This window comes from Protobothrops mucrosquamatus, unplaced genomic scaffold, assembly GCF_001527695.2.
Source record: "Protobothrops mucrosquamatus isolate PMUCROS unplaced genomic scaffold, P.Mucros_1.0 scaffold135, whole genome shotgun sequence".
NCBI lineage: Eukaryota > Metazoa > Chordata > Lepidosauria > Squamata > Viperidae > Protobothrops > Protobothrops mucrosquamatus.
This window is the reverse complement of record NW_015386502.1, coordinates 624,082-640,095: the sequence shown is the minus strand read 5'-3', so window position 1 is coordinate 640,095 and position 16,014 is coordinate 624,082. Positions and strand designations below refer to the sequence as shown.

At 33.3% G+C, this 16,014-nt stretch overlaps 1 protein-coding gene across 1 annotated transcript in view; it reads left to right on the top strand.

The window, feature by feature from the left end:
* MMP16 (matrix metallopeptidase 16) overlaps nt 1-16,014 on the top strand; it is a 133,338-nt gene that overhangs the window by 68,606 nt on the left and 48,718 nt on the right. Inside the window, exons 4-5 of the mRNA XM_015813100.1 lie at nt 4,334-4,638; nt 15,725-15,886. Coding sequence (XP_015668586.1) covers nt 4,334-4,638; nt 15,725-15,886 — 467 coding nt within the window. The remainder of the gene's footprint in view (nt 1-4,333; nt 4,639-15,724; nt 15,887-16,014) is intronic.

Genomic DNA, 16,014 nt, shown 5'->3' with positions numbered 1-16,014 from the left:
TAAATATGTCTGAAATAATTGGCCTGTTTCTGACCAATTATCCTCAGTAAACATTACACCAATCCAGTAAGATAGACATTCAGTAAAAAAAAGTGCACTCAAATTCATGTTGTGTTTTGCTAATATTTTAGCTACGGGGTAATTTTAAGTAACATGTTATTTTCTATCATACTAGTTTCTTACTTGTACTGGCTTCTGCTTCAGAAACATTTCCATTATGATTTTGATATTTATATTCCCTGTATGATATTTGTTCACAGTATCACTTGCCATCTGTTACTTGTCTATATATTAAATTATTGCATTTACCCCAATTTCATTTTAAATTGTTTTTTATAAGATTTTATTAATATTATGTGTTTGGAACTCTGTATTTTGATATGGCCTAAGGGCTAATCAATAAACTAATTATTATTACTTGCCATCTGTGAAATCTAATTTCATGTCAGTTGCCTCTTTTGAGATAAGTTATTAGAGACCTCTTCATTTGTTTTAGATATTAGTGTTATCACAGATCTATACTGTTTTGCTAGATAATAAATTAATATAATTAGTTGTACAGTATGTCAGTTTGCAAGGTAGTCTTTAGGTTTTACATGATATTATAAGAAGTACAGAATAGCTTGATAATAGGGTAAAATTGGGCTTTAGTTGAGCTGATGATATGCTGGTTAAATGAATAAAAATTAATTGCTGCTATAAACGGAATGCTGTAAATAGTATGGATACTACAAAATATTCTAATCTAATCTTCCCTTTCATATCATACTGTACATTATATGAATAATATAACATACTGTGCATTATATGAAAGCCTCAGTTCACTGAAGCCCTAACAGGTGCGGGAAGTCAATATTTATGGTTCCTCTAGTAACAAATATGACATATGGGGGATTGCAACTTGAAATGTAAGTTGAATAAATGTCAAAGGGCATTCATTTGTTCATGAATGAAATCAGAGAACACCCCCCCAAACATCCAGCTACACTTTGTATCTATAAAACTAAGAGAACTGTAATGAATGAAGGTAATTTGATCTTGGGGAGGAGTAAGGAATCACAGAGATGACCTTGGAGGAACTAATGTTATGAATATATAATTTAAGCCCATGACCAGAAAAAACCATAGAAATAAATTTAAATTGACTCCACCTTAACTCTCTTGTCTTGTGTAATAGGGAGGGAGAGCAAACACTGTCAGGTTTTCAAGATTCCTTTACTAGCACTTTTATCAATAAACAAAGGTTCTGACTATTTTTACTGAGTTTTATTTTCTGCCCTGGGAAGAAGTGAAGATGTAGATTTAAATTTGAATCAAAAGACTAAAATGTATATCAAAAAGTATGCATTGATGGCATCTAAGTTGTTATAAGTTGTGAAAGTAGAAAACTATAGTATGGTGAACTAGACATAGGTTAACATTTTAAATCAATATATCATAAAAAAAATATTAGGTGATATGGAATGGATCGATGGGAACAAAAGTATATAAAATTCTAAAATGGTTTTCCCTAACTATTCTATTAACTTGACAAACTAAATATTTTAGTCTTTTCTGGCATTACCTGACCTTTCTTTAATTATTTGAAATATGTAGAAAAGGAGATTCTTAGTATTGGAAGCCTACTGATCCTGATGTGGAGTTTTTTAAAAAATAAATAGTTGAATATGTAAGAATTCATTTAATTCTCCTTGGTGCCTGATTTCTTATTGTCAACTTACATCCCAACTGCTATCCTACATTTGTATTGGATGACCAAAATGGATGGAAATTATAAGAATTAAATTGAAAACAGCAGCTGCCAAATGAGTTGCTGTTTGATGGTTTTTCTAACACAGCACAACACACACACACACACACAGAATCCCAACTATAATATAATTATTAACTAGTAAATAAATAATATCTTTGTTAGGACCAAAATCAGGGTAAATCTAAAACTCCTAGATCACTAATCTAGAATAAATAACTAAAACAAAAGTTGAGAAGGGAAACTGTAAAGCATAATGCCTTTGCATTATGTAGAAGGCAATGCATGAATTTAATTCAATTAGAAAAAGATTATAAAATTATTCAGGTTGGTTTATGTTACAGTATGAATATCCAAGATCCCAGTGTATATAGGTTGTTAAGCTTTGGCCATAGCTTTTGGATATGTGAATTTCTTCATTATATATATTCTCATAGATTAAGAACAATAGTAAGTAAGATAGTGTTGTGCTGGGAAAGAGAAGAGATGGATGCATGCTACATGCCATTTTTATGGTGTATGTCAGTGGCCCCCAACCTTTTGGGCACCAGGGACTGGTTCAGTAGAGAAAGATTTTTCCATGAACTGAAGAGAGCATGGTTTTGTGTGCTTCCTGCATGCCGCAGATGGGACTTCACTTGTTTGCACAGCCCACTTGCTGGCGTGCCATGGATTGGTGCCAGCCCACGGATGGGGCATTGGGGACCCCTAGTGTATGTGATTGTTCAGAAATGGTTGGTAAGGCAGACAATTGTGTATTTGTGTGCTTTATGTTAGTATGTGGGAGAGATCATCTATATATAGTCAGTAACTCATATCAATAATGAATAGCTTTCTGGAATCCTACTTGTTGTTTGTACAAACTGTGTAATAACAAAATGTATCTGCCATGAGGGAAATCTTATTGTATCCTAGAAATGGCTATAAAAGGTTCAAGTGCTTAAAGCTGTTAGGAAATTGAAAATGGTGCTTGTTGTCACAAGCTGCTATTTTTTCCAACAGATGACTGAGGATGTTCATGAACAGCTCTATTTCAGACAAAAGGGCATCACTGACAGAAAGGGCTACTTAACGGTTTACCTGTTTATTGAAACTGAGTATTTCACCAATTCAGCTTTCCTTGCACCTGACATCAACAAGGCAGACTCATCCATCATACAAAATTGTATATATATGCTTAAAATTGTTGTCTTGCATTATTATTGTTAGAGTTCATGTATCAAAATGTCACCTCCCCTTTCCCTTTTCTGACTATAAAATGACTTTTCAAGGATATAATTTTTAGTTTTAAAATTAAAAAAAATATAGAAGAAGGATCACCAAGTATATGTTTTTGGAATCCTTTCTTTCTGCCAGTTTATCTTTATTAATACTAATGTCTTCCTAAATTAGTATTTATATATAAGTACCTTTCACCTTCTCAGTAAGCAATTTGGTTCTTGATTTTAGAACAATAAATTATTATAGGCAGATGTAATCAGCTCCCAATTAGTTATCACATAGCAACATATTTTAATAGTCACTGATATAATCTCTAACCTTTCAATGGAGAACATCAGTGGGTTTAAGTGCTTCAGTAGCAAGACATTTAAGAAGCTGTTGTGAATGGATACCTGAAATATGGCAAAATTAAAACACGAAATACAAATATAAGAGGTCTAGCTTTAGGAAATATATGATGCCATTAATCAGATATATTTTTGTAATGTTTCATAAGTGAATCATCAGAAGTTTTTGTTCATGAACATTTTTCAATCTGACAAAAAAGATCTCATTCAGAGGAAAATTAAATGTTATAGGGCATTGCATTGGGACATTTTCTTTTAAAATATAGAATTAGTTACATATTTATTTGTCACATCTTTACAAAGTCTATTAGCCAACTATTTAGTTTGAGCACAGAAATTAACTTGATTTAAATGTATTCTCTATCTATATCTTTGGGTACTGGTTTCTATTGCCATTGTCTACAAATGGCAATGGTTTGGGACATGGCAGTGCCAAGCCTTCAGGCACCATTTATATAATGTGTAGCTTTACAACATTGAAAAAAGGAAACTATGTTCTGGGTGTTTTCTTTTTCTGTCTGGTTTTTTTCTTGCTACGCAGACCTCTTTCCTCAACATCTTTTTCTCCCTTCTGACTTTTGGCCTTAAGCTTCACTCAACCAGGTCCATTCCAGATAATACTGACTTGCATGCTGGATTTTACAGTTTGCACATCTAAGGCACATCAAATTAAGAAGAACTGATTTATACAATGACTTGGAGTTACTAATAATGTAATGTATCAACCAAAATGATATTTAATACAAAATAAATTGTGAGTGTAGTAATAAATATAAACTGACCTCGGTGTCACCAATCTGTAGTAATGAACATTAATAAACAATTACTTTATGGAGTTGTTATAGTGTTACATATCAGCTGCTTTCAATATGTGAAATCACTATACTTGATATAGTTTCAAGAATTGTTGCTCGGTCCCCACTACATCAAAATGGTTGATATAATGTGCATTTAAGAGTGAGATATGTGGTACTATTGATAAGGTGACATTTATTGTTTGCTTTTTTTTGTGCAGCATAAAGAATGTCACTCCAAAAGTAGGAGATGCTGAAACCCGTAAAGCTATTCGACGTGCCTTCGATGTGTGGCAGAATGTAACCCCTCTGACATTTGAGGAAGTTCCTTATGTAGAACTGGAGAATGGCAAGAAAGATGTGGATATTACTATAATTTTTGCATCAGGTTTTCATGGAGACAGTTCTCCATTCGATGGGGAAGGAGGATTTTTGGCTCATGCTTATTTTCCTGGGCCAGGAATTGGAGGTGATACTCATTTTGACTCAGATGAGCCATGGACTTTGGGAAATCCCAATCATGATGGTAAGAGCCCAGTTCTACTTAAAGATATTTAATAGAGGGATGTGCCCATATTACTTTAACTTGAAGGTAACTTTATTGTTGTTGTTTTTTTAAAAGCAATAGTTCATATATTGAGGGGTGGCTGTTGTGCATTATCAATATGGTATAAACTGTGGAAGAACAACTGGAATTTGTACTTCTGTAATTTGATACTTAGACACTATATGTTAGTGCTATGGTCTATGATCATGGCTGTCAAATGTTTGGGGACACCATGCCATCCTTAGGTATGGGATATATAAATCATTTAAAGTTGGATGTCTTGGATGTAAAAAATTTTGACAGTCACCTAAAAAGCGAGTACTGAAAGGTCAGTGAGCATCCTTTTGGGAAACTCATTTGATAGTAGTTGGATCATCACAGGAAAAGCTCAAATTTAATCTTGTTTCTACTACTTATAACCTGATGAGAAGAAATCTTTTCTTTATCATAATAGATGCAAACTCTTTTATATACTTTCTTGAATATCCTTTTGTCAGGGACATTGTATGGTCCAGTGCCCTATCCCAATATAATTACATGGGAAGTATAATACAGGAATAGCATTCAGTTTCATAGCTGTTAAAAATAATTTTACTGTCTATCATTAAACCTTTTGATGGAGTTAAATGCTGACAAACACAAGAAAAGACTCCCTTCCATTTCTGTATCTGCTCATCTACAACTTATACTACTTATAAAGATACACTAGATTACTTAGAGATGTAATCTGGTATAATAGAGAAATAAGGACATCAAAAAATTCATTGAGTATAATATGTTCAAGCAACCACTGGCTTATTTTATATATATATATACTCATTTTGGATTTCTAGTGAGAAAATGAGTAACAGTTAAACAAATATGAGAATATAACTATTGTTCTATATTGAAAACTGTTTACTTAATTTTTTTTTCCTGGCAATTGCCACTATCAAAAACAGTCTTAGAAGAAATCAAAATAATGTTTGCGCTTAATATAAATGCATTTAAGAAATGTAGTTCTTTAGATGTAATTTGAGTGGCTTGCTACATGAAATATGGACTCAAAAGTAGCAGTAAATGATACATTTAAAACAATACATTTAATGGTAATTAAGACTGAATAATGATCCGAGCTCATTAGGGAAAACTTTGTAATGTCAGGAAAAGGAAGGAACTAATTCTGAACGGAACTCAAGTAGCCTTTCAACTACAACTACAACAACTAGGCTTTAAAAAAGGGTTATGTATAAATTAAGGTGCATTGATTGGTTTGGGGCTTCCATTTTATTTTATTTTTTTCCTAGGGATCTAATATTTGAAGATTCAGCCTTTCTTTGGATGATCTTTACATTTACATGCCTGTAACAAGGATTTAATCTAATACTATCTGCAATGTGTCGAGCATGGCAATATGTCTAAATGGTCCAATTTTTTGCAGTGCAGCAGGCTCAATAAGACAGCGGTTTATTGATCTTAACCATCACAGGAACTAATAGCAACTTCACTTATGTCAAATGGAATCCTACCTTCTTGACAGCAAAATGAACTCTGTTGCTTGTGGTTTTCTTTGAGTTATAAATCTCAGCTCTGTATCAGAGAAAGAATTAGATAATCTAAGAACCTCAGTAGGATGAAGATGTTGTGTGGGGTAGAATTTTAATTAAAGACTTAAATGAGGAAATATACAGAATTTACACTGCAGCACCTTTATTCTGATCTGCTAAATTAAAGATCAGATTTATCAATAGTATGTATTTACCCACACAGACTTAATTATGGAGAGTCGTGTTCCAGAACCAAAGAACCTGGGCTATAAATTAAATATGCAAAGGGAAGTTGTGTATTCAAGGAAAAAAAATAAATGGTGCCCTTATGGCCAACCAAAAGCTATGACTATAATTTTAACCAGGCAGCTATTGCTTGCCAAACCAGACTTACCGCAGCTTAATAACATTGAGCTGCCTCAGACTGAATCATCTCATATTTGTAATGTAAGTTAATGTAATGATGGAAAGATTTGTGTTATTTGCACTGTCATAAATGATTAGATGTTTGTAACTTTAAGAATCTAATTACTTATTTCTCATATATATAGCAGTGCCACTGTACTCTAGGATAAAATTAATACTTTGCTGATATAATATTACAAACTGTCAGTATTCTTCTCTTAAGCAGTTCTTTCTGTATAGAACAGGATCTGGATCAGTATATTGATATTGTACATATATCAGTGTTAAAAATACACATATTTTTCATTCTGTTAATCGATTTAACATATATTAAATAATAGAATGAATATTTGAGACATTTCTGAATTACAGGCCTGTTATTTAATTTGATTTTACAACAGAAACTTGTATATATTTATCGTGGTTTTATTATCGCCTGTTCACCGCCCTGAGTCCCGTAAGGGAGATAGGGCGGTATATAAATTCAATAAATAAATAAATAAATAAATAAATAATCAGTTTATGGCAGAATCTTACTCTTGATGGCTTTTTCTGTGGCTTTTATTTAGAATTTTATACAGGCATGCCTGGTAGGTAAAGGAAAATCAACATGCAGATTATAAGACCAGTAAACACTGTTTCCTTGTATAAATTTACATGATTATTTTATTTTTAAAAATGAATATTTTTATTTAAAGCAATATAATTATTAGGTTCAAAATTATTATTTAGATGCATAATTTCCACATTATCAGGTAGCATTCAAACACAGAATTTTTTAACAAAAGCAAATGCAAAAACATGCTGATGTGAAAATGCAGGGTGAGTTGCTATATTCATACTATCATCATTGATAGTCCTGTGCTATTTCCACTCAGATCTGTGCCATATTAAATAATTAGCTTTGTTCCCCAGACATTTCTTCAAGTTCTGAATTTTTTACCATTGAGATCATATACATAGAATATAATTACCTATAAGCACCAAAAAACAGAAGGAATCTAGAAGCACCTTTCCAATAATAACAAATAACAAATTTAATAAAAATGATTATTTTATTAAAAGGGTTAAGTTCCATGAACTGTAGCTATAAGCCTATAGTTTACTTCATCGAGGCTGGAATGGTTAAATTAATGTAGGATTTGAAAAGAAAGAAGAAATGTCACACGCAACAACAAACAACAAAATAAATATGTTAATAATGTTAATAATATTAATAATGAAAGAGACCTTACAACAAACAAAATAACATTTCATACATTCTTGGAAGCCTATAAGTTTTCCCAGGTAGGGAAGTCTGGAAGTTGAGTGAATTGGTCAATGTGATTCTATGTTTGCATGGTTTCAGCTAGAAACATCTCAGGAAACATTATGTCATTATGTTGTTATTGTTTTCACAGTGGTTAGAATACAGTATTGCAAGCTAACTCTGGCCACAGCTTGGAGTTTGATTCAGAGGGGCTCAAGGTTGACTCATCCGTCTATTCTTCCAAGGTCGATAAAATGAGGACCGAGATTGTTGGGGGCCATATGCTGACATTGTAAACCGCCCAGAGAATGTTATAAGCCACTATGGGGCGGTGTATAAGTCTAATTACTATTGCCATATACCGTACATCATGAAATCACAGCTGACACTTCTTTAGATAGCCTTCATTCGCATCAATGAAGTGTGCAGAATCATGCAGTATGGCCTTTTGTAATTAAGAAATGTAAATTTGTCAAAATGCAGATTTTCTAATTGCCATTTTGGTATGGCATCCAGTGTACTGATAACTACTGGGACCACCACAGCTGGTTTATGTGATAATCTTTCAACTTTGTTTTTCGGATTTTGATACTTTTAACACTAAAAGAGTGAAGCAAAATACATTAAGTGAATTAAAGGCATTAATTATTCTTCATATTTAGACTTCAGCTCTCCCTCCCCCCCCGTAATCCTTTTCTTTTCAGGTGTATAAATTGTGGGTTTTATGTGATGAAGTCCTGCTGAAGTTCAGCCATGAGAAATATCAGATGAAACAGACCACAAGTTCAGGGTCAGTATATGGAGAAGCTAAACTGAACCCAGAGTGTCAAGAGAATTAGTTATCTGAGTGATTGTTTTTCTCCTTTTTGTTCTTCTGGCATACAGGAGGCTAGGAAACTACAACTGCTTGATTATTTAGCAAAAATGCAAATCACCTAATCCCCTTGGCTCATTTTCTGCACTATATTGCTCTGCTAATGAAGGCAATTTGAATTTGAATCCATTTCTCAAAAGAGGTGAACAATTTCTTGGAGTACTCACTAAAACCTTAATATGGTCTTTCTGTTTCCATAAATCTTGTTCAGAGTTAATGTTTTTTAAAGCGTTCACATTAATTCCCAAACAACATGGGCAATAAAGTTTTGCAAGGAAATACGCCTTAACTTAACTGAAAGAAACTAGGAGTTTTTGAGATAGCACTTCATTATTTCTGCTATTTCTAGGTACCCTTTGTTTACGGCCCTCATTGTAAGTAGCAGTTTAACAGATGAATTATCCAATATCATCAATCTAATTAAAGTACTCAAAGACACATTGTAAACTTCACATCAGCTTGTCACAGAACATACATATTATATTTTCACTTATACACACACACAAACAAACACATATATCAGATTGTATACTGAATCTGGGAATGTAAATATTTTATTTTTACTGAGCTACCACTTATCCAATAGGTGACAATATGATCTACAGTCTCCAAGTACACACACTGTTAAACATTAAATAATAGCTATGAGGTACAGGGACAATTAGTACTAAAACTCTGGTGTGAATCACCTAGGTTTAACTCCATAAAATAACCCTATTTTTTTCCTTTCTCTGGTTCTCAAAAGGTGCCTTGGATTGTTGTCAACAAAGTCTCGAACAGCTATAATAGATTCTTGCAAGTCAATGTTCCTTCCTCCATCCTCACTTCCTTTTTGGATGTAAAAGAATGTGGCTTCAGTCATTCGGAGATGGCCATTATCTTGACTTTTGGCCTCATATGCCTCTGGAAATAATATGTAGATGAACTGCCAGCCCCACTTTATAATTGCTTAGAAGAGTTTTGTTACAATTAGGGGCCTTCCTTCCTTCCTTCCTTCCTTCCTTCCTTCCTTCCTTCTCTTTTTATGACCACTTATTAGTGACAGAAGAATGGCAGTCTGGGAGCTTGGCACTTTAAGTAATCTCCAGTTTACAACTTGACATCAGTGCGTAATCTAGGCAAATTGTATTTTACAGGTATTCTAGTAGCTAGATTTTTATATAGGAGGTGATTGACTCAAGTCAATGAGAGTCAAAGTGTATGAGATTTCTTTGGCAATATTAGCTAACTATCAAGATTATTTTAAAAGTGTGCTTAAACATATGGTATTTTTTTCAGAAATTTAAAAAAAAATATTCCTGTGAAGAGCTAAAAGACAAACTTTAAAAATGTTAGAGATTGACACTTTAATTTGTTCTTGTAATTAAAGAATGTAAAAAAGTCAAATGGGACAGGGAAGCTGGGAAGTGCCAAGAGAGGCATAATATGGCCCATATAATCAGCATGAAAACATTCCTTTGGAGATGCTAGTTAAGAATAACCCTTATATTTTAAGGGAGTTATATGACAGCTTTAAGATTTGTTGCAGTATTTTATTAAAATTAAAGAATCCCACTGAGAAATTTGCCTGGGAAAGAAATTTTATTTGAAAGTTGGTTTGCTATCTGGTTTCCCTGTGTGTTAATATTAAAGAACAAGCTTCTAATTTGCTCAACAAATGGCATATCACTCCTATTACAACATTACTAAATACTGTTATGTTGATTCCTGTTAAGTTTTTGTGATGTAACTTTCAATTTTGAATGAATATGTTATTTGTTCACAGTGCCTTGCAGGAGGCTATTAGAGTATTTCATTGAATAATTTTGATAGACTTAAAATATTTTCACTCTAATAGGAACTAAGTCTTTTTTGTACTATAGTCAGAATTCAAATCACAGGACCAGGTCACTTATTGTCTAGTTCTCTTAAGCTCTTGTACTGCTTGTTCTTTCATTCCTTGTATGTATTTGCAATTTATGCTTTAAACTTTTTTTCCCATTTTTTCTTTTGTCAAATCATTTCTCCCTTTAGAGCTGATTATTCTAATTCACTATTTTAATGTTTATTTTTTACCTTGGTGTATAAATATTTTTAACTATAAAGCAAGTGCTAACAATATTTTTCATGTATTTATAAGTGGCTGCCTACATATTGTTTTATTTTAACATGCTTACAAATGAAGAGGTAAAATTTCAAAATGAGAAAAAAACAACTTTCAGGTAATACTCATTGTTTTGTATCTGTAATATCAGATCAAAAGAAGAAACCTAAAATATAACATATAGGTAGTGTTACGCTCATAATACTTTAAATAAAAATATTAACACTGTAAATTACAGAAGAAGAACAATGACAGCAAAATGTATTATTGATATTTTCTATAAAAATAAAACTATATTCAAAACCACTATACTATATTTAAATCTAGTCCATCAAAATATAACGATCACATGGGTTAACATATGGTTACAATGAATTGTATGAGAGATAGCAATAGCACTTAGGCTTATATATCACTCCATAGTGTTTTACAGGATTCTCTGAGTGGTTTACAAATATCAGCATATTGCCCTCAACAATTGGGATACTCATTTTACTGACCTCAGAAGGATAGAAGGCCAAGTCAACCTTGAGCTGGTCAGAATCGAGCAATGAGTTAGCCTGCAATACTGCATTCTAACCACTGAACAACCACAGCTCCTCTCTAATGGTAGTGGTAGTGATGCTTGTGAAAAGTTCTTGAAACAGTAATTCACTGCAAGCTATAAGCTAGTCAGCAGTGTGATATAGCTGCAAAAAAAGAGAAATGCAGTTTTAAGTTGTACTGCCCAAACATATAATTTCTAAAATACAAGGAGTAAATGTTTTACTTTATTCAGTATTGGTCTGAATCTCCCTTAAGTACCAGGTTGGGGATACCACACTTTGAAGAGAACTCAGAGAAATAGCAAAAAGTAATAGGGGTGATCAAGGGATTGAAAATAAACTCCTTTGGGGGGGGATAAACTGAAGAACTTCAGTATGTTTGACCTTGAGAAAAGATGATAGAGAAGAAATATGAGATCACTCTTCAAATACTTTCAGGGATGTCACCTACTCTTTCTTGTTCCAGACTTTTGACATTGGAATAGTAATTTCAGTGACAGGAAGACAATTTCTGATTGAATGTATGGAGAAACGAAAACCCTTCCTAACTGTAAGGATAGTTTAACAGTGCAACCAATTACCCAGAGAGATGGTGGGCTCTCTTCCATTGTATATAGTCAAGTGGAAGATTGGCAAGCACATATGTGTAATTCTTTAATTTGGTTCCCACAGTTGTTGAATTTGATGTCTTAAATGGCATTTTCCATCTATAGGATTCAGCTTAGCTCTTTCAGCCAGATGCCAGTAGTCTGTTCGTTTTAGACATGGTAACTCTCTGGTTAGTTGTTTTATCTCAATATGAGATAAAAGTATTGCTCCTAGACTCTTTACAAAGTTGTACTTTATCTACTGTAAACCCTTTTCGCTCTGCAAATCACAAAATCTGGGTAATCTAGTTTAATAAAGGATTAAATTACATTGAATGGATCAACATTCATAGAGATGGTGAAGATAACTGGGAAATTACAGATCAGGTCTTTTACAACAGGCAAAACATTGTAAATATCCCTGGAAAAGCCAATATCAATGCATCTTATAGAATTTAGGGCATAAAAGATAATATGCTCTTTCTTCTGGTATTTCACATCTGTAGCTGAAAGAAATGGTTCCTTAAACAGACAATTGTTTCTATGCTAACTTGAATATTTTAAAATGTGTCTGATTGTTTTTAATGTGCAGTTCACGTTTACAGCAGAAACAGATTATACCAAAGTTACTTAATCTGGCTTCCATGGAAGAATTACTTTTTTATTGCCTGGTAGTGACTAATGTATATTTTGATATGCTTAAAACTTAGCATTTTGTTGGTGTTAAGGGCTAGAGTTCCTTTTATCTTCTGTGTTGCATTAGAACATGTGCATTTTGTGAATAAATGTGCAAATACTGTCTATCTAACAGCTTTTTCAGCATTCCTCCTTAAAAATTGTGATCAGTTACAGAAAGATTATTTTATCCTGAATCAGCCTTAGTTATTTCCAAGCATGATAGAAAGGCAGTGATTGTGTTAAAAGTGTTTGAATAAATGCAGGCTGGGCTCAGTCATTTTTCTCCTCTGAAGGGCATATCGGCCACCAAGGGGTTGGGGGGTGGGTGGGGAATCCTCAACCTTTGTTGAATTGCAGAGATCACCTTCTAGTAAATTTCACCTGGCTTCCAATTCATTTAATGCACTGAACCCAAATATTCTTGAAGTCAGACATTTATTTCCTGGGAAGCAAATATCTCAACAGTAAATAAATCATGTGTGGCATTTATAGCAAAAAAGCAAAAAAAACCTTCAAGCCGGAGATGCTTTAAAGCACAAAACTTATTGCATTGGCATTTGATATGGCAGTGATAAAAATAAGCTGGTGATTTTGGAGGGGAGATTACCAAGCAGATTAAACCTTGGTATTTATTAGACCATTGTTCTGCAACCTGTGCATTTTCCAAATATATGGGATTCAGGCTGTAAAATTCCCAACCCATCAAGGCCATTTCCAGGAATTATAGAAATCCAGTCTTCCCTCTCAGGGCATCTGTCTTTTGGAACACCATCCCTGAGACCCAGATGGCCCCAACTCTAATAGCTTTCAGAAAGCTTTGAAGAGCTGACTTTTCCCCCAGGCAGTGGCCAGGATTTAAGGCTCTGGATATCTAAACAGAATGTGAGATCTGTTTCCCATTCTTGTCCTGTCAATATATTGTTTTACTGCTTTGTTTTTTGTCCATGGAAATGAATGATCTAGTAAATGGGAAGTATATGGGGAAAATCCAAATACCAAAATAAATGTGAATGTTAATGATTAGTTTTACTACTTTGAACAAAAAGTATTGCAGTAGTTAAACACTTGAAATACCAAAGGATAGTTTGAATAGATCTTCGTATATGACATCTGGGCAATATTCCCCAATAATCTCTTCTGAAAATACAGGCAAGAGATAATCTGTAGAACTGAAAAGAGAACTCATGCAATAGTGCAGATCAGCTATTATTATTTTTATTTTTTTAATCAAAATGTCAACAATGAACTATGTGTAAATATACTTTATCATCGTCAGTTTGTTTGACTGATAAGGATGCCCAAACTCAGATGAAGTACAAAAATTGCTAGCACAATGTCCAAGTAAATTAAATTGGTTTTTATTTATCCTATGAGGAAAAAAACCCTCTGTTTGAAATATCAATATTTGAAATATTAACTTCAGTCAGTCTTGACTCCTAGCAACTGCCTGGATAATGTCCCTGTAGTTTCTTTAGCAAGAGTTTTGGAAATGGTTTGCCATTGCCTTCTTCCTACAACTGAAAGAGATTATATAGCCAAAGTCAGCCAGCTGGCTTTATCTCTAAAGTAAGACTAGAATTCATAGTCTGCTTTTTATTTTGGTTTGGTGCCTTTAACCACTATACCACTATATCAGTCTGGCTGTCTTATATAGTGTTGAGAATAGGCTTAGTGGCGATACTGTCTATTTTTGTCATATTATGATAAAAAATATCTGAATTACTAGATTATGATATCTTCTGGAAAGCTTAATCATATAAAGCTCTAATAGAAATCAGCATAAAGTGTATTAAAATCAACTTTCTTGAAACAAGTTGTTGTGAATATGCAAACATCTCCTTAGAGAAAGTAGAACTGGCAATAACAATTGTGCACAATTATTCAGATTTTTGACAGCTTTGTTTATATATTGTTTTGAATGTTAAACCTATCCAGTGGAAAGATGGGATTCTGTTCCATTTCTGGAATTCTGGAATCCACATTGGAACTACCTAGCACTAGAGTCTCCTTGGCCAATGCTATAGAAGAAGATTCAGTTTTCTCCCATGATGTTTTTACCAAAGAAGGGTCTTTTCAGCCTTCTTGCATCTTAAAAGAATCCAAGAATTTCCAATTGTTGTTAATTTGAGAAAACTAGGAAACTATAATGAAAAGTCTACCAACTGCTGTGTTACAAGAGCAAATCCTATTTGTAGAATAAATATTCAACCATTTTGTGTCTCTTTGCCTACCCTATGAAATAAACTGCCCAATCTCTTTTTGGTCAGGAGGGTTGGTTTCCCTCTGTCCCTTATTTGGCAATGATCAAGTCTGCTATCCTGTTGCTTTTCTCTGGTTGAATGAAAACTAACACTTATCTGGCATGGACACTAATGAAAATGGATTATTTTTGCCTGGAAAGGTCTAGGAAGCTTGGAATTATTCAGCAGAAATACTATGCTTGAGATCAAGGGTTCCAATATTTCTAAATCTGCAATAGAAATAAGAACTGCATAAATGTAGATCAAAGGAACATATGAAGTAGTAGCGAAATATATAACAATTTACTATTCAAAATATTATGGGTATACATATTGGCCTAGTAAATTTTAATTTTTTATATATTAAATTGATATTTATAGAACTATCAGTGCTTGAACAAGAGCATGAGGTCAGTTGAGGTTCATTATGCCTGTTCTCTGTTTACTTTTCTGCTTTATAAATACATTTATATTTCTATTCCATATTTACAGTAATTGATTTGTTGCAAAGTAGGAAAAAAAATCTCACCAAATCTTTGAAAAATTCTGAATAGCTGTGTAGAAATCACATTTTTGGAATCAGCGTTATTTGAATTTTTTAATACCTGAGCTCCAGTGGTTTTCTTTTTCTTTCTTTTTTTTCACAGCCATAAAATGTTAAAAAGGACACATTTAGAGTTCTCTTTTGTTTAGGAATCTTCAACACATGCTGGAGCGTCACAGAGTAGGATATATAGAGAGAAGCCAGTCCTGAAATTTTGGAAAACCCAGATTGAAATTTACTTAAATTATGCGTTTATGTAAATTGCTTAAATAAGTGGAGATATAAATATTATATACAATATATGTATATATATATATATTTTCTTTTCCTCCAGGAAATGATTTGTTCCTAGTGGCAGTTCATGAACTGGGACATGCCCTTGGATTGGAGCATTCAAACGATCCGACTGCCATTATGGCTCCATTTTACCAGTATATGGAAACTGACAATTTCAAACTACCTAATGATGATTTGCAGGGAATCCAAAAGATATACGGTATGCTCTTTAAAAAATATGCATAATATGAGAAAGGATTATTTCTGCTGTATACAGATATATCTTTGCATACATGGTCAGTGTCATGGAAAGCTGTCAATCAGTCCGTCGACTGACATGCTTATAGC